Raw genomic sequence first — 22,635 nt, forward strand, 5'->3', positions numbered from 1 at the left:
GGCTAATCCCACGACGGGACTGACAGATCTATAATCTGCCGGCCCGATCGCGGGCGCGCTGGACGGCCAGGATTTGGTCCTCAAAGACGGGACTTCGCAGGAGCGCGTCCCACTCTTGCTTGGTGAACTTCGGGCCCAGCGACCCGCACTCCCAGAGCATATCAGGAAAAGTAGCAACCTCACCACAGGCCACGCAAGAACAATTCGGATAAATCTCGGGATATGTGCTGTTATAGGGACGCCGGATTTGGGTAGGAGTTCGTTTGCAGGAGTCTGAGTGTGACCGCCTGCGGCCTGCTTAGCTTGGAGTGAGGCGGCGGGAAAACCCTTTTCTCTAAGTAAAAGAATTTAGTAAGTTCATTGTGCGTTATAGGAGCGTTTCTGTGTCCGTTTCTGCGCCCGATACAAGGGCAGCGCGGTCGGTAAAGCCACGCGCAGCCTCGTGCTGCATAGACGGTACACGTGTTTTATACCCCCTTCCTTCCCCCCTTTTCGCATGTCTTCTCCCGATTCCTGGAAACATCCAATTTTCCCTCTAAAATGAATCTCTCTTTGAGTGTTTCAGGATGAGGTGGCGCTATGAACTCTCGTCACCTCGTCCCGAGAACTCAATCCTCTGATACCTGCAGTGCGATACAATTATGTGTCCAGCGCCTGCTCCTGCAGATATATAGCATATATAGCGGATGCTAGCAATCTCTGGTGACAATTTTGCTGGCGGAATACGATCCCTTGAACGTCTTTTAAGGATTCATATATGATGTATAACAGGTTGTAAGATAACAACAGTATGTATAGTTAATGCATGAGACAGTGCTGGAGGGGGAAATTGGGGGGGGGGGGGGCAGTTAAGCCGTTTTTCTGACAACTTCTTTTCAGTAGATCTATTTTTAATATTTTTTAAATAAAATTACATATTTTCTTTTGTACATAAACGCTTCAGGTGTCTGCCCTTAACGCTGCGCCTCTTCTCTAAGTGGAAATGGCTCGCAGTTAGTTGATACACTGTGACTGAGCCGCAGTAGTGTTAAAAAGGAACTGTCATGAGGCACTGCAGCTTGATTTTGCCGCAAATCGTAAGCCGAGCATCACCATTGCTGTCGCTGTTTAAACAGGAAAGTCTGCTGTGCGATTCTCTCTACAGAGCGGAAAGCACAGTCCGAACAAGTTGCCGTGTCGTCACCTCTGCCTGTTCGTCCTGTGCTCTTCGCTCTGGACAACGAATTATGCCCTACCAACAAGCCCAAGAATATACATTTGCACACTATGTAGCTAATCTTAATTGGTATGCATACATATGCGAGCAACATTTTCATCAAAACGCGCTAACATCCGAGAGGGACGAATAGCCTAAGATAAACGAGACCCGCCGCGGTAGCCAAGTAGCTATGACGTTGCGCTGCTGAGCTCGAGGTAGCGGGTTCGATCCCGGTTGCGACGACCGCATTCCGATAGAGGCTGAATGCAGAAACGTTCATGTACCGTGCTTTGAATTCACACACACTTTGAATTCGACATTCGAAATGAATACTTTCTCGTCAGCTTATAACCAAAGCCTTATATGATGGCCGTGTGGAGGCCACATATTTATAGTTCGCATCCAACTGATGGGCAAATATCGGATAAATCTTATTTTACGCGGCGTACGAGCAAGCGCGTCCAGTTCTGTGTTCGATGTGAGTCACACGCGTGATGGATGGATGGATGCAAAACTTTAACACGCGTGAGAAATATTTTAATTTTCGGCGAACGTTGCAGGAAAGGCTTTCTTCCTGCAAGGATAAAATTTACGCAATAGAGAGTTTTAGCAGAGAGTTTGCGGTCCGCTCCGCTCAGACCGGCCTATCACAACAGAGAGTTTTAGCAGAGCGTTTACGGTCCGCTCCGCTCAGACCGGCCTATCACAACAATTGCAGGCAGCCGCTCAGCAAAACGCTACTGGGAACACTGACGCGCGTGCGCACAGCACACATAGCGGCAGCGGAACGTGAGACGCTGACCACGTTCCGCTAGGAATCTGATTTAGCGGTGCGTCAGGGAGCGTGTAGTTGCTTTCGTAATCGTTTTACCGCCAAGCTGAGAGCACGTCAGTGGAATCTCTGGAAGGCGCTTTTGTTAGATAAGCGAAATCAATGCATTCTGTGCAGCCACCGGCGCGCGTGAAACGTGTGCGGAGCGGAGCGCAAGCAAACGCTCTGCTAAAACTGTCTAACAATTGGCACGCAGCCGCTCAGCAAAACGCTACCGGGAACACTGACGCGCCTGCGCACAGCACACATAGCGGCAGCGGAACGTGGGACGCTGACCACGTTCCGCTAGGAACCTGATTTAGCGGTGCGTCAGGGAGCGTGTAGTTGCTTTCGTAATCGTTTTACCGCCAAGCTGAGAGCACGTCCGTGGCATCTCTGGAAGACGCTCTTGTTAGATAAGCGAAATCAGTGCATTCTGTGCAGCCACCGGTGCGCGTGAAACGTGTGCGGAGCGGAGCGCAAGCAAACGCTCTGCTAAAACTGTTGCGGGTAGCGGCACGCTTTGTCGGGTAATTAATAAATCAATGCAATTAATAGATATACCCACATAACTATTGCTACAGGTACACAAAAACCTTGTGAAAGCGGCCTTGTGAGAAATCAGAGACTAGTTTACTATCATTTCAAAAGTCAAGCCTTTGTTTTGAAGCTTCCTTTTTTTTTCACAAATCGCCAAATCAAAGGTGACAAATAAAAAATTCACCAAGGGTTACGATACTCCCTAATGCGAAATTTGAGCGCAGCTCTGTGCGCTTTCATTTCGCGATATATTGGCTGGCGTGGACAATCTGCCTCGTGCGGCACGTTGCAAACAAGCTAAGTGTGGCGCGACTGCTTCGCTAATCGGGAGATAGCGAGAGGCAGCCCGCGGGTGACGCGTGGGCGCGATTCAGAGCAGTCGCCGCAGACAAACCTCCGCTCATGAAGCGCTTTGTTTTGACGCGCTCGCCGCATGCCTTATCAATGGCGTCGTCGGTGAACAGACGACCCGCGCTACTCTGGCGCTATCTTGGAGCGATCGTCTCCGCAGAAAGCCCCATACACACTAGCACTCAACTCTGTAGATGCGAGATGCCGCGTGCTTTTTCGTTCGTCTGCTGACAGGTTGGCGCTGTGTTTACGTTCGTCGTCCTTCGTTCTTAACGCGAGACATGACTTATGAAGGTGACGACGTCGTTGCCACTGATCATAATCATGTTGGTGTGCTCTCTTTTGTTGCGGCGTGACGTCGTTGCCACCGATCATAATCATGTTGGTGTGCTCTCTCTTGTTGCGGCGTCGCCGTGTTCCAAAGTCAAGGAGAATCGGATATGACACACTGACTCCAAAAAACCTTTCCATCAGGACGTCTCGGTTAAGGCTCACCATTGTAAAAAACAATCTCAAACAATGACAATCTAAACAAGCGCGAACGAGACAAAACCAAGCAAACCAAACAAGCACGAGCGAGAGCTGACGCGAGCAGAAGATAGTACGAAACGAGCGGTCCGGCTGACGCCAGATATGAGAAAGGATCGAGCGGTCGGGCGGGTTCGCATGACACTATAGTTTCCCGCGCGCACGTCTCTGAAGAGATTGCTCTCATTGGTCTCCGCCGTTCGCGGCCCGCGTCTTTCATAATATTCCGCTCCGCGTTCGCTCTTTCATCCTTCGCTGTTGTGCTCGTTCACTCGGTCACGCCGACGCCGCGGACGACGCTCGCCTCAAGAAGGGGGTCTCTGCGCTCTAAAATATTTTGTCGCGTCTGTGCCTTCGGCGTACACGGCGCGTTCGAAAGCACTTGATGTTGCCCGCTGCCTTTATTACGCCAAGTATACGCAGCCCAAGTGCCCCTTCTACAGTGCTTCGACCAATTTGGTCAGAGTGTCCGTGGCAAATTATGTATCTTGAGTAGCACGCAGTTTTTTGCTTCATTTCACGTTCTGTGACATCTTAACACAGCACGGCGGCGCACCTCCGATGTCACGAGCCCCTCCGCTGCGGCACACGTGATCGTTGCGAACGGATGGAAAAATGGTTGCGTTTAGCACATTCTATGCACTTTAAAGTTCAATGTTTCAATGCTTTGGCATTCTTAGGGTACTTCACGCACTTTCCGAGGCTTTCATTCCTCCTCTTCCTCCTCATTGCAGGGCTATCTATCTATCTATCTATCTATCTATCTATCTATCTATCTATCTATCTATCTATCTATCTATCTATCTATCTATCTATCTATCTATCTATCTATCTATCTGTCTATGTTTGTACTTCACCGTTTTCCTGCCTACCTAGTTAACTGCGTATTCAGTGGTTGAATTGCTAGCGCATCGGGCTGCTGTGCTGAGGTAACAGGATTCAACCACCGTACCAACTTGGATCACTGAGTAGATGGCAATGTGTACATGCCTGTCGCTCTTCAACGAACCTCTATCATGTGCACGCTGGCATGAATCACTTTATAGACGCGGGACTCGGTGTCGCTATTCGAAGAAACTCTTTGACACTGACTTAGAGGACTCGGTATGTGCCACTCGGCCTGTGTTGTTCTAAAATGAACCTTTTTGATGCCAACTTGGGTCACTGGATATGTGCCAGAATAGGTGTGCGCCGCTCTTCAATGAACGTATTTGATGCCAACTTGGGTAACGTGGGGTATGTGCCAATGGGAATGTGCCGCTAAACATCGACGAAAAATATCCTTTAAATTTCTACCGATGATGAGCGGAATTGAACCCACGTCACAAGGGTTCCTCAAGGACAGCATTTCGACGCATTAGCAGTATACGCGACAAATGCACTAGATATGTGCCGCTTTTCAATGAACGCCTTTCATGGCAATGCTTTAGAGAGCTGCGCCATGAAAGCAGTAGGTCATGAATCGACTTAACACTAGATTCATGAATGCACATTAATCAATCTAACACTGCTGATGGAAAGAATACCTATCATATTGGCTAAAAGGAGCCCTGTTTTTTTTTTCGTTGATAATTCTTCACTAAAAGTAGCGAAAAATTGCTTTTGGCCCCCAACGCGGCAAAAACATGAAGATGCACAAGTGGCACATCACGTGACCTTCTGCTGTGTACGCGCTCCTGATCTTTTTATTAGTATTGAAATGCAGTACACTTTCTTCTAAGTTTTTTATAACCTACATGCAGGTAAGCCTTCGGTTGTAGTGAGTAGAAAAGTGGCGCTTGCTTCGCCTTCGTTTTCGATGAGTTGGCTTGGCTGGTCTATCGACGTAATAACGACGCCGGGGGTCAGCGAGCCCTGACGTAGGCGTGTACTTGGGGGAAAACGCGGTACAAATATAAGAAAGGTTTGTACAACTCAAACTTATTGTACCAGCCTCTTATTTCACTCCTGTGAGAGCAGAACGATGGGCGGCTTTCACAATGTGCGGAATATCGGCATCGCTCTCACTTCTCAGCGTTGCTGGAGGAAGGCCTCTTCCTTTTTTAGAGGCTGCTCAGATCGAAAAATTCTGCTTACAAAAATCCACGCGCTTTTGGAAGTAGCTGCTGCAGGTTCCAACACTACCGAGCGTCAGCTTTTCGTTGAGCCATATCGGTTGTCAGTATTGGACGCCGCCAAGCTAGGGCGGAAGCTTTGGAGCGTCACTATGGCAACAAACATGGAGTTTACTACGTAGATGTCGCTGGACCAAACCACGGGGGATGGTATACAGCAGCAGTCATACATCAGGGAATACAGGTGGATGGGCTCACTTTTCTTGCACCAGGTACCACACAAGCAGAGGAGGTAGCGATCGCCCTAGCTGCCTCGGACTCTAATTATAAATATATCATTACGGATTCGCGTAGCGCGTGCCGTAATTACGAGGCTGGTTGGGTCACCCTATTGGCCGAGCGAATACTGCGAACCTGCAGCAAGGATGTCGATCCCACCCCCCGCTGTATAGTTTAGACTCCTGGCCATCAGGGCCGTCAAAGGAATGAAGCTGCTGATGCGGCAGCCCGAGCACTCACTTACCGGGCGTCCCTTTTGGTATCAATCGTCACTTGCAGCGCATACATAGACGAGCGACAAAAAAGGACGACGAAGACAAGCGCTGATTGATACCATGGAATACCAACTAGCCCGTACCCAAACCTTGCTTCAGTGTCCCTTTTGGCCCCTGAGGTGCTGGAACAAGAAGGCGGAATTCTCTTAACTTTCAAAGACATTTCTACCTATTATAAGGATAGCCATCCTTATACCCAGCCCCAGCTAAGGGACTGGGGAAAGCGAACGAACGCGTTCTACTTCGCTTATATACCAACACAATGCTGTGCCCGGTATTAGATTTGGAGTCGGGCTTGTAGGACGATCGCAGGAACTTGGGGCGACAGGACTAGGCGAGCAGGATTTATTTACAGTGGTTACATTTTAAACATGAGGTACATTTACACAGTCTAGCGTGACTCCCAAATGGAGCCCGCAAGACGAAGCATGCAGCAAACGAGCTCACAGCTCACGAGTACATTGACGAGCACAGAGCACGACGACGAGTTACGCAAAAAAGGGCCCTTCGACTTCAGCGGTGAAAGCCTCCAAGGATTCAACATTCGAGAAAGTACATGGCAGATTGTTCCATTTTTCTATGGTAGACGGGAAAAAAGAGTATTTGTAGGTGTCGCAGCATGTTATAAATGGCCTGATACACTTGATATGATTTATTCTGGACGAGTACTGGTAGGGTGGCTTGACACGGTCGTTCTTATTAACAGCAGTGTTATCGTGATATAACCGATGCATAAATCCCAAAGTAACGCGCCGGCGGACTTCAACAAGTGTCTGTGTGGCAGCGCCATTACGCAGTAACGTCACACTGTCATTCCTGGAATGTTTAGAATAAACGAAGCGAAGCGCCTTGCTTTGGACTGCCTCTAAATTGTTGATAAGGTACACTGCGTATGGGTTCCAGACTACATCGCCGTATTCGAGGATGGGGCGTATACCAGAGATTCACAGCATGATAGCGTGACAGTCAGAGTAATGTTGCAAGCTTCCTGCGCAGAAACACGAGCTGTCTGAACGTCTTTTGGCACGTGTTGTTAATTTGTGTGTCCCATTTTAATGTACTCGTTAATGTTACCATTGAGTATTTGTACGATTCTCTCCGCGCAACCTTTGGTCCCCTGAGGTTGTAGGTGCAGAGCAATCGCTTTTTCTTCCGTGTTATTGACATGCATGCTGTCTTAGTTGCGTTTATTCTCATTTCCCATTTTTCGCACCATTTGGTAATGCTGAGTAATGATGAGTTTAATTTAAGCTGATCCGCCTCTGTTCGAACTGTTCTGTATATGACGCAGTCATCTACAAATAATCTTAGTGTTACGTCCGGTTCGACTTGAAGGTGCATGTCATTCACGTATATTAAGAATAAGATAGGACCTAACACAGTCCCTTGGTGTACTCATGAAAAAAACTTCCAAACATTCTGATTCTGCGTTGTTCACTTTAACGAAGTGAGTGCGGTTGTAGAGGTACGCGCTTATCCATGATATTACTTTTTCATCTATTACAATGTTTCTAAGCTTACTTATTAACTACCAGTGTGTTACCCTGTCAAACGCTTTTGAAACGTATATAAATATAGCGTCCACTTGTAGTCTAGAATTGATTACTGCGGCAAAGTCATGAACTGTTTCTAAAAGGTTTCTTACTGTCGAAAGACCTTTGCAGAAACCATGCTGTTTAGTGTACAAGTTGTTTCCTTCAAGATAGGTCGTAATCGCTTTGTTAATAATGTGCTCCATGTGCGGCAGCTGGTTAGTGATACGGGTCTGTAATTGTTTACCTGTAATTTTCTGCCGGCTTTGTGTATGGGGATGATCTTTTCACGAAGCCAGTCCAATGGAACACCAGCTGTGCTAAGGGACGCTTTGAAAATTTCATGAATGAAAGGAGTCACTTGCTCTGCGTAGCGTCTGAGAAACATATTTGAGATGTTGTCGGGTCCTGGGGACTGTCGGGTCCTGGGGACTGTCGGGTCCTGGGTCCATTTGTAAACGAAGGTTTAGAATTCCTTGTGAAAATTCGACTGGCGCTATTGTTGAATCATGGACTAGCGTTCCGTCGTGCTTGGGATGTTCTGAAGCGCGAGTGAAAGCAGACTGAAAACGTTCAGTGAACGCTATTGCGACAATGGAAGCACCGTCCTCAATCGCACTATCTATTTCTAACCGCCCGACACCGTTTTCAGCCTTGGACAGATAGCGCCAAAATTTGCTTGGTTCATGTGTCATGAAAGTTGTAAGTGTGGTAAAAAAAAAAGTGATTACGCGCTGAGCTAATTTCCTCTTTAAGCTCAAGGATTAATTTACACGGAATTCAGCGGAGTCGCCTCTTCTTTTGCGCATGCACTGCAGTTTTATTTTTTTGCGAATAATGTTACACGACATGCACGGTGATCTACATGTGCTTTGACCGTTTTAGCTTTGTAGGGACAAAATTTTCTTCAGAGTACGCAGTCGCTTCTTGAAACATTTTGTCACAAATTTTTTACTGTGCCGTATTTTTCAAGACACGCTTTCAAAACGCGTATGCACGAACTTGCGCTTTTCTACGCCTTCGTGAATGCACTTTTCTTTCGTTCACAAGCTAATTAAAAGCAGAAGTGCCATCTAATAACTGAGTCTAGTTCGAGTGGCAAATGTATCTGTGACTGCGAACTGTCCCAGATATAGATCGCGTTCTATGAGTGGTTGTTGTAACCTCAAAAGGAGTACAGAGATAAACTCTTCTCTTACGGTGCGGAATCTACCAACGAGCAATACTTAACTTACCGAAAGATGTCTTCTGCATAGCTTCCGTATCTCAAACATTGTTTCTCGAAACAGTAATTTATTCTTTACACGGTAAAAGTTAGCCGTTATATATAAGGAATATTTATAGTTTGAGACTGCTGCTCCCGACGTCATCGACAGAAGCGTGACGTCGCAAAGTTGGCGCGCGCAGAAGTGGCCTATGTGACGCGCATGAATACCAGGCGTATATGCGCGCACCGTGTCATGGATAAGTGAGGGACATGCGCAACGAGACGTCACTGCTTTCTGCGATGGCGTAATTAACGCCGCCGCTTCCATGGCTTTCGCAGTTGCAGTTATTCAGGTAACTGTCATGTTTCACTGCTCGTGGAACGTCACGTTCAGCGCCATACTTCAAGAAATTTCATAGTAAGGATGAGACGCGTGTATACGTGTAGTTTACATTATAAATTTTTTTCCGCTATTATTTCCGCTAAAAAAAAAAAGGAGGCTGGGAAAGTTAGCTGTCCGGATTTCTCGGACGGCGAATGCTCAGCGTTCGTCGTACTTTACGTGAGCGCTACACGCTTATCAATTAATCACTCGAATAATTCGTAAATAAATTAGTTCTATTGTTGTTGTCGTTGTCAAGCCTAACTTTGTCCTGACACTCTTTTTTATATGCGCGCACCCTATTCATATAAGACGAGTGTTGTCTCTACTTCTATAGATGCAGAGAGAAATAGGGGGCGGTGTTTTTATGCGCGCTAGAAATGTGGGACGGCAGTACTAGATCAAGGTAATGCCGCAAGCAACACGCAGAGATCAGGCGTTCTGTGGGCAGCATACTCAGCATGCTCAGCAAACAGCATACTCAGCTCGTAGTACTAACACAGTAATTACGTTTATTACATCTTATTGTTTGCTCCTTTTTTGCTCAAAAATGCATTCTGTTTATTTTCACTTGTAAGAATTTTTTTTTTTTTTGCTTTCAAGCGCCTTTTTATTTTCCGCACTGCGGCGTCCTGAGCGCTCGACCCAATGCTGTCTGCGTTCTGAAACTCTGCTGCTCCTCTAAACCCAAGAGCATGCAGCCTACGCAACGCGGCTTGGGGACCCAGAGTCTTGGGTCCACGATTCTAAAACTCTCTATTGTCAAAATAAAAACGACAAGTGTTTCCACTCAGGCACTTATACATGTTACAAAGCGACGGGTCTGGTAATATTTTTTCTAGTTTCCCTCTGATATCTTACGTCCACGCCGCAAACTAGATCTCAACAACAAAAATAAGAAACTTCTACAAAATCAAAGAAGTGCACTAGCTGTAGTTAGCGTATTGGAGAGTCGTCAAGGTTAATTAAGTACTTATATATCAAACTCCATATATATTCAATTAACCTTTACTTATGTACAATGACTACAGTGACCACTGATTTACAGACACGTTTCGCAAGCATTCTGTCACTGTTAACCTAACGGGATTATTTCTTTTTTTACTTGTTCTCTTGCACGACTAAGCAATACTTGGCGATACATGGTCGAGAAAGTGGACGACTGTGGTAATGGAGTCCGTTCAAGCTATCGCGCGTTCCCTACGAGCCTGCATTTTAGTTGTTCCTCTTAAGGAGAAATGCCGTGCCTGGCTAAGAGAAGAGCGGGGCCGGAAGTTTCGAATGTGCGCAGGGCAGGCTCCGCATGTCGCTTACTGCGGCTCCGTGGGAAGAGCAGCGGCCTGGGGGGACGTCGTGTATGCCGCGCCTGGCCAGCTAGAGCAAAGAACGCGAGCGCGGCTGTCGTAGGAAGGACTCCTGCCCGGCAGCCGCCGATGTCATGTTTTTTGGCCGTCACGGTCTTAACTGCCTTGACTAGCGTCAACAGCGATGCCCCTGGGCGCTACGATTTCGCCGGATGGCGACGCCCTGCAGTCAGCGTGATTAGTCTGGTTTTGTGAATCCCAGCGGCGCAGGTAACACGCGCGCTCCCGTGTCTACATTGGGCCGGAATCGAGGTCCGGATAGCAGCAGCCACTATTAATTCTAGATTGTGGGAAGCTTGACGCAAGCACGCACACAATGCTTGTCAGGCTCCGTCAAGCCGGCTGGGAGCCTGAGCCGTGCTTCCTCGAAGCAACCTGGTCGTCAAGCACAATCAGCCAGTGCCGTTTACCTTTGTTCCTGGCGCGCTCTTTCTTTTTCTCGCCGATGCCCTCCCCCACGCCTTCGCTGAATCTGGCCACAGGGAGGTGGGTGCTCCCTCTGGACCCCCGCGAAGAGGGGGGAGTGGGGTGGTGGGAGGCCACACCGCGGCCAGCGGCGGGTCCAAGCTCTGCCCAACGCTGGAGTCAGCGCGCGACCCCCCGCCTTCCCGAAAGAGCGAGGAGGGCGACTCTTTAGGCCGCGCCGCCCCGGGGAGTGGAGGAGGGCGCGGGAGAGGAGGCCAACACAGGCAGCAGCGGGGCATGTTTCTTTTTCGATCGACAAATAAAATTTACGACCGGGGCTTGCATAAATAGATTCGTCTTTTCTTGTTTGACAAATCGCACCTGTGGGACTCCGATATCTGTGACGCGTCGTAGATTCATTTGCGTGCACCCTGTGGGAACGGTGTGTATCCACGATATGCGATGCATCGTGAGGCAGCTCTTGTTCTCGTCCTCTTCGCTCTGAAGGTGAGCCCCTGGGCGCGCCCGGCTGCCACGTGCCCGTGTGTGCTGGCCGTCGGTGGTGCGTCCCTTCGCGCGGTGACCTCGTTGCGTTGCTGGCGGGCAAGGAACGCCCGCTCTTCGTCATCGGTGTGTCTTGCGGATTACGAACGCGCAAAATTGCGGAACCTGTGCGCTTCGCGATCGTCATTCGTTGGAGGTCTGTTCGAGATCCTGCGACAGGCCTAAGGCGATAGCCGTGCCCGTGCGTGCAAAAGCGCACGCCGAGGGCTCGGCCTGCGGTTGCTACCCTGTTTCTAAGCCCAGTGCCGGTCGGTATCGTTTTCTTCGTACATGATCGCTCGCGCCGGTAAGGACATTTTCTGCCTATGTGCCGTGTTTGTGTCGCTCGATATGTCCCTGCCTGCCCCCAGGTGACCACGCTTGGTTTGAGATCAGTTCATCCTGATCTTACATTTTCTTGGCGTCCGCGTTGTGGTTCGCGCGGCTAGCGGTCGACTTTATTGCGCGAGTGCGGTGAACCAGCAAGCGAGAGTTGGAATCGGCAGCTTACGGCTCCGGGCGGCCGGCAGATTGGTCACGCTCGTCCGGCGTCGCGGCAGTCCTCTGACCATCTGACCATCAGCTTCATTAGCGACAGCCGACCGAGGCAGCTATGACAAAGAGAAGCAGCGCCGCCCACGCGCACTCGGCGCCCATCAGTCCGCGCGCCCCAGCGGTTCCGCGAAGACTGATGTAATCAGATGTGGGGCCGCTTCACGCGCGCACTCGCTCCACCGCGAGGAGCGACGTCAAGGGGCCCGAAGCTCGTAAAGCAAAGCAGCTGACACAAAGGGGCCAGCCTTCCTGGAAGCCGAGCCGACGCAGGTGACAGGTCGGCCGAACAATGCGCGGCCGACGCGCTGCACGCCGCTCGATTGGCGTCAACCGCGAGCGACGTAGCGCGAAATGGCTCATTGTACGCGCGCTCCCCGGAACCACAATGGTAAACCGCCCAGCTTTCGGGCGAAATTCATCCCTCGAACGCGCTAATCGCCGCTAAATGTCTTCGCCAGCCTTGCTAGTAGCCCAACTTCATGGTCGGCTGGCTAACGAATGCGCACAAAGCTTCGCTGGCGCACGTCCACATTTTATCTTGGCTGGCTTTCCATTTCCCTAGCTGTTGAGTTTTCAATTTCGCCCCGAAGGCTTGGCGCGCATTGTTGCGTGAGTGACGCTCACCTGCGACGTCGACTGGCGCCTCTTTTGCAGCGCGCACAAGATTCGAATGTGTCCTTGCCGCCTGTGCACTCCACGCCACACGGATTCGTTGGAGCCGCTGTTAGGGTGGCTTTGGGAGTGGCGCGAAAGGCGATCGAACGGGGGATTAAGACAGACGGAATGGTGAACGAAGCAAAAAAGCGAGAGGAACCACAACTACGCGCATGCCTTCATTCCACCCGAAAATCAGGGCCTGTATTAACAAAATATACGTAAGCGCAATCCGCGATTGGCCTTCGCTGCGGCAATTGTCTCGTTATTATTCTGACCGCTATCATGAGTGGCAGGAGTCAGAACGCCAACCAAACAGGAAACTTTCTTACATGAGCGGTTTAGTGAGTAGGGGCCCTGGGCACGTATTGTCATGCCATGCGCCCGTTTAACATGCTCGGCACAGATTTCTTGCTTTGGTAACACACAACTGGCAGAGCAATTTGCAATTCTCAGCAATCGCATGAACCTACTTCTTATATCGTTCGTGACCGAGTGCTGTCCGCGAAGAGTAAATCAGGACAGCGAATTTTTTTATATTTTACAATTTAAATGTGATTGAAAGTGGTTACTTTAGGCCTCATCGCACTATAGAGATTTTTTCCAGCATTGATTACGTTTGAAAGTTGGCGGGGAAATTCTTCCAGTTTATTGCGAGGCGCTATGGCTCCATCATTGTTCACCGACACGTTCGCGTAAATGCAAATCGCCATGCTCCAGGATACGAAGACGATACTCTGCACTACGAACGAGAGGGCCCGCATTCACAAAGAATTTCGTACGGAAGAGCGGTTCGTAAGAACAGGCAGTGACGAGTCATGGCACTGACCAATCATGGCGCTGATCAATCAAAGTGCTGGCATGATTGTCACTCTGCGCTCAATTTCGATTCTTCAATTGCAACATTCTAAGGTCGCTGCCTTGTGTCACATGTGTCGGCATTAAAAGCTGAATCTATTGAGTAGCAAAGATGTAAAACGTGGAAATTATATGCGCTTCTGCATGGCCAAGAAAATCGCTGAGATATGTGTGCCCGAAATAAATAAATGGCAGGGGCAGAATTCACAAAGCTTTTCGTTCGCAAGTGCTCCTGGCCATTGGTCATACGCCTTCGCTAATAATATATCTCCAGCATCTGGAGTGGCTGGAATTTGCTCTAAGGATCAATTCTAGCGTAATTTTTGTGAATACGTGCCATGCGTGCCGTGTTGACGAAGTGATGGTCAATTCAAACAAATGAGAATGGAAGTTTATTACTATATGTAAAGTTATGACAAAGTTTAATATACAGGAGGAGGTCCCGGAGTCGGAGACTGAACTGGTACCTCCGGCATGCAGGCTTTAATCATCGCTGGATAAAGCTAACCATACCCGCCTTTAATTCAGACTACTTCATCTCAGGGTAAAACTTAAAACATTACCTCCAATGTGTACCTGGAAACTCATAGTACAATTTCAGTCCCTCTGTAAACTATCTCATGTAGAAATCAAAGCAACCAGTGTCTCTCACAGTCTGCTTGCAGCAGCTACAATGCGGGTGGCGGTGGGCAAGAACCCCCCTCTCCACACATACATACTAAATTTTATCAAAATCCTGCAGGAATGTTAGTAATGGAAACAAATAAGGGAGATATGGAGCAGCAGAAAATTTAAATGAATATTGATGAAAGCAGACATTCGAACGAAGGACGCTCAAAAAGGTCAGTGTAGTACGTTGTCAATCCGTTGCCACGGGGCACAACTTTCCTTCTCACGAAAACCTTTTATTGAAACGTTGGAACTAGGCCGAAGCTTACACCGCTTATTTTTCCTTGAACGTCGCTGTAATCTTGAAAAAGAGTTTTGTGTATCACACGGACAAGATGACTTGTCTGCAATAAAAATAAGAAGCTGTGGCTGAAGGTATGCATTGTGCGCTCATGTTGAAAACTTTGACAGATGTGTCAGAGGTACCCAAACCGAAATGAGCGACAACGTACCTTTGGACGTTCGGTGCCTTACGTGCTTGCTGAGATACGTTGTATGACTGGTCAGTTTTCCTGGTTGTATACATCGTTAGTTTTCCTGGTGGTTAGTACACCTGGTTAATCTTTTTGACCTAAGCTATTGGACCCCACCTTAGTTAACCAAGTGTGGCTGCGAATTGGCTACATACTCTCTTTCCCACTTCGAAGCTAAAAAAAAAAAAAAATGAACCGGAAACTAAAAATCTGCAGAATACATTTAAACAAGTACGTACGACATATCTCCATATGCGTCTTAAGTACAGCAAGCGCCGCGTGCAACAGGGATGACAGATACAGTTGTCATTACAGTCTCTCTGTCTCTCACGCATACCTCGGAAACGCAGTTAAGGAAGCAAAATGACTGAGTTCCTCAGAACTTCCGCGTTTGCTGTATATATTCATCATACACTTCTGGATGGTGCGTTATCTGTCGGTTATAGGATAAAAAATAGTGCAGTCGCACGAAAGATCTTTACGGATTAAGCTCTTTCGATATGCGTTTAAGAGTGTAGCTCGGTTTGATGAGCACAAGCCAGGATGCAAGGAAACGTCTATAAATAGTTGTCTTGTGTCAGAAACTGCTAGCTTTGTTCTCCTGCGGGGTGTTGGTGATGCGGCTGGAGCCCATGCCACTCCCTTAATTCGTAAGGCCCAGTATAAAATATACTGCCGTAAACAAATACGTTCCTGGGCAAGAAAAACCCAATCATGCCCAAACCTACAAGTTTGGACGACGTTGAACAGTGCACCAGTGGCATTCGACTTTCCAATGGCATCACTTCGTTGCCCGAGCGTCTCTTCGGGAGTGCTATTTCAGAGCGCTTGCATGATGACTCTTTGTGGCAAAGGAACACGTTGCGGGTTTATGCACTTCGCGATACACATTTGCATACGAAGAAGTTACCAAGAGAAAAAGAAACTTTGTGTCATCTTTCTTATTGATAAAAAACTGATCAGTGCCAAGTTAGTGGTCATGGGAGCAAAGGAGAGAGCAATGCGCTCAGAAACCTAATGAATCTGAGGAAAGTTACTCTTTCGTCAAATCTGCTGATTTGGCAAGATGCAAAAGTAATAGAGAACAAACCTACTATGAAATGTCTGTAAGTTCACTCGCGCGACAATGAAGCTTTTAATATTGCACACTCGTTCAAAATTATGTTTTGAAAATTGAGGAGCCTCAGTGTCGAGTTTTTCCTAAATCGCTGAGTATTCGTTCTCTGTTTTGCTTGCAAAATTCTCTAGACCTGTGTATCCTGTGTGGTGAATGTACAACTTTTTTCTCTCTAGATCTTTGGTATTCCCTGCATGCACTCGAGATGTTATTTGATGTTTTTCCTTTGTCATGTTCCCACCACGCATGGCTGAGAACCAGAACGTGTGTGCTGTCCGCGACAGAGGTGGGGGCCAATCACCCGGCGCACGACCAAACGCAGTCGTGCATGAATGAACATATTCGCGTTGCACGCAATCAAACCCTCACGCCTGCTTCCGGACTAACGACGGTATTGGCCGCATTCTGATATCGGCCGTCGAAGACCGCTGAATGACGTCAACGCTTCGGGCATGGAGCGCCTATATGCCACGCGGCGTGCTGCTTCTCGTCTTATACGTCAGATGTCTGAACGTCCACTGAGTTCTGGCCTTTTATGGATGGCTCGGCTAGAACGTAGAAACGTTGCCGAGAACATAGAATTCTTATGAGGCCTTTCGGACCTGTTGACCATGCAAGTGCCATAATTATCTGCCTTGTTTTCTTTTCTTTTTCTGTTGTAATTGAGTGGAAATATTATTTTGTCTACAGATAAAACTATATAAACGTTCTACAAAAGACATGGTGTTATATGGCCAGGAGAAACAAGTGGAGGGGATGACGACAGTGCGTCCCCGCTACCAAAATTCCATCTGAATTGGAGGGTTGGCGCTATCTGCCATGGGAGATTCTTAAAAAAAATCTTTATGGTCTAATAAAGTACCTGGCGCTAGTCTCAGGCTTTCTTCTGAAGTAACATGCTTTGTGCACTGACCTGAGTAACATGCTTTGTGCACTGAGTTTTGATTTAACAATTGCGACAGATGTGCTTAAAATAATAATTTTATGGGAAATTGAGCACTTATTGATGATTATCTCAGAATATGTAATGTAGGCACTGACATAAATTTTCAAGAAAAATATTATTTCGCGTCGAATCATAAATACTTAGTAAATGCAGACAGTCGTCGAATTTGATGTAATGTGTCTCTGCAGCAATTGATTTCCCTTTTACTCCACCTCGTATCATCTGAGCCGGTATCAGAAAAAATGTACTTGCACAAGAGCTTTTTGTAAGAGCACACGCCAGCCAATCGTGATGACAAACATATAATTAGCGAAGGTGTATGCCCCCCCCCCCCCCCAATGGCAAGAAACACTTAATTACGAAGAGCTTTGCGAGTTTGGCCCCTAATGTTTTGTTTCACCATCAAGCGACTCATTGTCAAGCAAATACCGCCGACGAACCTTGATAAAATTTCTGATATAATCAAAACAATTTTATCTATATTCTACAGGACATTACGAGGAAGTCACGAGATATTAAAATCGGCCAAAGTGTTATCACAGCCATGTGAACGCTAGGCTGGGCAACCTGTTCAGCCATCTGGAATGTGGCTTTATAATACTTTCCATGGATTGCACTGAGCGTCAAACAGTAAAGGCGTGTGGAACATTTTCTGGAGCCTCTTAATCACCTGGTCGGCGTTTTTACGCGCATGTACAGTCATGCCAACGGGTCATACTTCCTGCACGAGCTGATTACTTCCTTCAACTGTTTCGTGCCTGAACACCTGTAGAAAAACCAAGCAATCTCGCGCCGGCTGCCTGTATAGTTTATGGCTGCACACTCGGTTGCTATAATCGCGAAACCTTCATTATCACGGAACGTTTGTAGCGCCCATTTTCCAAAAGATTCGCAGCGAAGCAACGTGACCCTTAACAACCGCTCGACGAGTTTCGTCAGTGATTGTATGCGAGGCAAGTTCACGGATTGATGGTGTACAAGGGTGTGTAGGATGTGTTAGCAAATACATATTGTCACATGACCAAGCGGTTCACATGCAGCAGTGTCTTCAGGAAATCTGGAAGCGTTTAAGACATCGTCAGTTGTAAACTATGAAAAAAAAACAAAAACACGGGCGAAGGCAACTGAATAACTAGAAAGAAGGCATGCCCAAAAGGGCAGGCCACAGACCACGAATAAAAAAAAAAGACAGAACAGTACTGATAACTCAGTCCATTTGGAACGTTTTATTTTCAAGGTAGGTACTGAACGATACTAAATCATCAGATTCAACGTCTTAAAGCTACATTCGGGTCACGAGTCACCGTTGTGGAGGCTTCTGGATTAATTTTAACTATGCAGCGTTCTTTAACATGCACTTTAAGTACGCAGGCATTTTCGTGTACAGCCGGCAGTAAATTGAGACCACTGCGATAGAGAATTGAGCCAGCGGCCTTGTGCTTAGCAGCAGAACGCCCGGGACAATGAGCCACCATGGCAGGTGGATAGGGAACGAGCGGCGGGAAGAGTATCGAAGCTGCAAATGCGGCTGGTGCACGTGAGACGCTGATCGGTTTGTGATGCCCTTGTTGCATTCGTGGAAATCGTCTTAATTTTGTTTTTTCTTGGGGGACAGAAATCTTGGCTTCAAGGTTAGCATTATTTAGGCAAATTCTATTGAATAAATTTCGTATATGATCTGAATTAGTTGACCCAAGGAGGAAATTTCTGAGTGGGCATTCTGCCCCCCCCCCCCCCCCCAGCCTTTTTTTTTTTTTTGCCTGCTTGCAACACTACAAGTAGAGCTGCAGGTTCGTCCTTGCTTCTCTTAGACAAATCGCTGATCGCTCTGCAATAGCGGATCACTCTAAAAAAGCGCTTCTATTGTGAAATGTGTAGTTTTCGGAGCCCATCACAGGGAAGACTATCAGAGTCATTCCTTAACTTAGTGCTTCTAGAACGGAAGTAGACTGGCCCACTTGGTGTACTTTATTTTGTCGGGCAAACCAGCTCTTGCGGACAATGAACAAACGGATGGACCACTGTGTAGAGTAAGCTTCGCCGTAGAGGTACTGAGCGGCAGTTACTGCCGGGTGTCGGGAAAGAGCTATCGATTGGTACTTCACTGATCTCTCTAAACCCGGCAACTCATTTTTTTCTTTATTTGTTGCAGATTGAAGTGAACGTGAATGTAACTAACACGGAATACTAAAGCAGAGGAAATTTCCACAGTGACATATATCATAAGACGGTTGCCAAGTGCCTACGGAAATGTTTAAAATGTTACTAAATGTGCAACTTTAACAGCGCTGACTGCAATCTTTTCACCAATAAACGCCAAGTACAGCGATAGGATTTAGATAATTGAAGAAAATCCGTGGCACACAGTTCCATCTTACGCGCGGTGCTTGGTAACTATATCTCCTGTGTTCGCGTCAAAATCATCTACAGATATAATATAAAGAAACTCATGCGGTATAGCAACTCCAAGATTTTGACAAAGAGTAAAGAAGCAATCCCTAAAATGACTGCTATGGCAATACAAGACGTGATACTTTGCAGTCGTAAGATGGTGAACTAATGGCCTTGGTAGAAAATTCCATGCTTGCGGGCTGGCAACGACGGCGAGTAAATGAAACCACTTGCGCGGGGGCGTTGTGCCCGGGATGCAGGGTGCCAGGCTCAATAGCGCATTGGGATGGTTTAACAGATCGTTATCAGAGCAAAACATTTTTTTAATACCGACCTATCAAGCCATCGCAATCGAGCGCGGCGAACAGACCTACAAAAACGGCTGTGGCCTGAATTGATGTTCATTAATTGTGCTGCATGTCATACCATGCCAGGATATTGTGCTCTCTCTCTCTCTCTTTCTCTTTCTGTACTTTCTTATCCTTTTCCCTACCCCGTTCCCTAGCGTAGGGTAGCAAACCGGAGTTCCCATGCCTTTATCCTTTCGTCTCCTTCTCCCTCAACACGGTATAGGTGAGCGGATGGCGCTGGCGCCGACACGGTGAGGCCTTGGACGTCACAGAAGTGGCACTCCCTTCGTGCATTTCTCGCCGGGCAATAAAGACAGGCATGATGTGGCACGTAGTATCGCTCTATTGTGAGACAAAGACTGAAAGAGATTTAGTCCCGGGGAAAATGAGATGGATGAAAAGTAGTAATGTGTTTGTGTGCGCGAGCGCGTTTGCGTTCATGTGTGTGCGCGCGCGCGTGTGCATGAATGTGTCGGTGTGTTCGGTGTGCGTGGGTTTGTACGGTGCTCTTTGTTTACGTGACATGAATGGCGGGCTTGAATTCTCTGCGGCGCACGCAATTCGATCAGCTAACCGACCGCAAGCGCGTAACGACGTCAGGAGGGAAAGAGAGTGCCTCCAGCCTCAGCCCTTCTACTTGCACCTGTGTCGCTCCGTTCGATGTATCTGCGGCAGGCAAGCCGCTGTGCTCAGCAACGGCGGGAAGAAACGCGCAGATCGCGAGAGTTTGGCTGTGCCTCTTTATTCCGCCTCTTAAACGCATGCAGTATACCGAAATAACTTATTTCATAGGTTTAAAGTAACCCGTAGAGAGCTGCCTCCAGGTAAATCGAAACAGAGAGAGATTGGCGGGATATAGAATGCTGCGTTGGCGCGGACATATGCGTGGTTGAGCGCATACATGCTCGCCATCAACAGCGCGTAGTCGCCGGGCGAGCGTTGCAACTAAATCTCAGGAACCTTCAACGAGCTGCCAGCGTCATACAGTTTGTATGTGAACCACCAACGTAACGCGTTTCTTTTCTTTTCTTTTTTTTTGGTAACGCGAGCACGAAAAATAAACAAATGTGATTCGGACGTACACGCATAGTACATAGACCATGCGTAGTGTAGCTAAAGCGTCGCGGTATGGGGAGCGCCCTTTCGTAACTATAGCTCAATGCATCAGAGCAGAAGCACGTCTCGGAAACAACAACAAAAGAAGTTCATTAACAAATCACCAGGATGTTTGCACTGGTTTATTTGCACCCATTTATTTTTGTTTTCATCTATTATATAAGGTTTCTTTGAAGCGTTATAGTAATGGCCACGCAGGTCGGCTCCTTACGTGTCTGCTTCTCTCTCACTTTATGTTTTTTCACTTACAGTAGAACTCAACAATGCTACAAAGCATAAAAAACAAGCAAAATGCGATAAATATTCAAGGAATTAGATCCTTGTAAAAATTCTGTTGTGGGGTCGCTCTGTTTCCAATGTGTTTATTGATGCTAGCTGTTACCATTGCGGAGCAAAGGCGAATGTTTGCTGCCTGAGTTTCGGCAGCCCCATGCGCCGGAAAAGCTAATAATAAATCATTAATCAATGCGCTGCATTGCTTTCTTGTTTCAGATCTCGCAGCTCGCATCTGGGCTACGTGAGTAAGCATTGTACTTTTCACTCCTCTAGAGTTACTCAAGGGAGCTGGCATGTTTACAAGGACGAAACAGCTACTATGCTGAAAACCGCCCAAAAAACTAAACCATTTAGGCTGGTTTATAGCAAAGTTTCTGGAGCGAGGGGGTGGGGGGGGGGGCATAACCAACGAGATTCTGCTGGGCGTAGCTGGCCCTTACCACAATTTCGCCATTAATGAGTTAGAGCTACTTCCTGGTTCACGTAATCGGAGATCTTTATCAGCGGGCATAATTTACGTCACTTGTGAACATGTTAACACTGCCGTGCATGTTCTACTCGTGTGCGCTCCAGAGACGTTGGCTGTGCTTAAATGTGTGCGGTACTTACTCACCTTTGAACAGTTAATGAATCTGTGCTCAGAACTTATTGCTTGTAAGACATTACTGCTACCTCTTGTTCACGCTGCCGCATAGCTGTTCTAGATCGTGACATGTACTGGCTTCTTTGCGATAAACGAAGAGGTCAAGGGAGTCTTGAGAAAAGTCGACATTTTGGCGACGGGAGAAAACAGTGGGCATGTGTAGCGCCATTTCAGCGGTGCGAGATCACCGAGCAGAGTCAAAACCAGTGAGTAGTGAAGCACAAGGGGCAGGCTTTATATAAGCGAGGACACTTCCACGCAAGCGTTTCTCGAGTGTATTTACGCACCATCGAGGCGGAAGAGGTTCGGTCGAATTGCAGCTTTTTGCACTCTAAGTTACGTGTTCTAGATGTGGAAATATTTATGATCTCCTTGCTGGCGCTCTTCCTTAATTGTTTGCGTCGTTATTACCATAGCAAATCTCCAGTCTCCATAGGGCCGGAAAAGCGGTAAACTTGTACCGATGGTGTGGGTACGAACTATATACGTCTCCTGTGCCAGTGTATGAGCGCGAATGAGAAAATTAAAGGACATCTGCGAGCCGCAGACATTTTTCATAATGTCATTGTACGCAAGAAAAGCACATTTCTTTCATACAAACGCACGCGGTGACCGAGAGCCGAAGACAGAGAGCGTGACTTGATGACTCCGCTGGCGAGCGCGATCTTCGCGTTCACCGGAAGCGTCAGCGATGAATGCAAAGGAAGCACTTCGGGCGACATCATGCTCGTGCTCGACGACCGTTTAGACAGTAAGACAATTTCTGAGCTTGATGTATACAGCTCATCAGGGCGATGGTGGACGCGATCTTGTAACTTCACGAACGTGGACGAGAAGCACGGTGTACATTGTCGCGTAATGCCAAAGCGCGAAAAGTGTCCTTTCGCTGGACATTTCTCTGTGCATCAGCAGCGCGAGTCGGTTTGTCAGGGTTAACACTATAGTATCCTCTGTCTAGCACACCTGTTAGAAAAAGACATGCTCGCTTTAGCAAACGCTGAAATCATCGCGCATATACACGATTGCTCTCCCTTGGACAGTTCGGGCTGTGAAGGCGTGAAGATCTATATGTGACAACGCCCGATAAAAACCGACCCCACAAAGACAGTTCATAACTT

General features: G+C 47.6%; 2 protein-coding genes across 2 annotated transcripts in view; one reads left to right on the forward strand and one right to left on the reverse strand.

Annotated features, from left to right (window-relative positions):
- Nucleotides 1-11,082, reverse strand: part of LOC129380455 (uncharacterized) — a 142,070-nt gene extending 130,988 nt beyond the window's left edge. Inside the window, exon 1 of the mRNA XM_055061434.2 lies at nucleotides 10,932-11,082. The gene's annotated coding sequence lies outside the window, so the exon portion shown is untranslated. The remainder of the gene's footprint in view (nucleotides 1-10,931) is intronic.
- A 223-nt stretch (nucleotides 11,083-11,305) lies between these two features.
- The window catches only part of LOC126543192 (uncharacterized), a 96,251-nt gene continuing 84,921 nt past the window's right edge, over nucleotides 11,306-22,635 (forward strand). Inside the window, exons 1-2 of the mRNA XM_050190328.3 lie at nucleotides 11,306-11,433; nucleotides 21,091-21,115. Coding sequence (XP_050046285.2) covers nucleotides 11,389-11,433; nucleotides 21,091-21,115 — 70 coding nt within the window. The 5' untranslated portion in view covers nucleotides 11,306-11,388. The remainder of the gene's footprint in view (nucleotides 11,434-21,090; nucleotides 21,116-22,635) is intronic.

The sequence above is a fragment of the Dermacentor andersoni genome, chromosome 1 (assembly GCF_023375885.2).
Source record: "Dermacentor andersoni chromosome 1, qqDerAnde1_hic_scaffold, whole genome shotgun sequence".
Lineage (NCBI taxonomy): Eukaryota > Metazoa > Arthropoda > Arachnida > Ixodida > Ixodidae > Dermacentor > Dermacentor andersoni.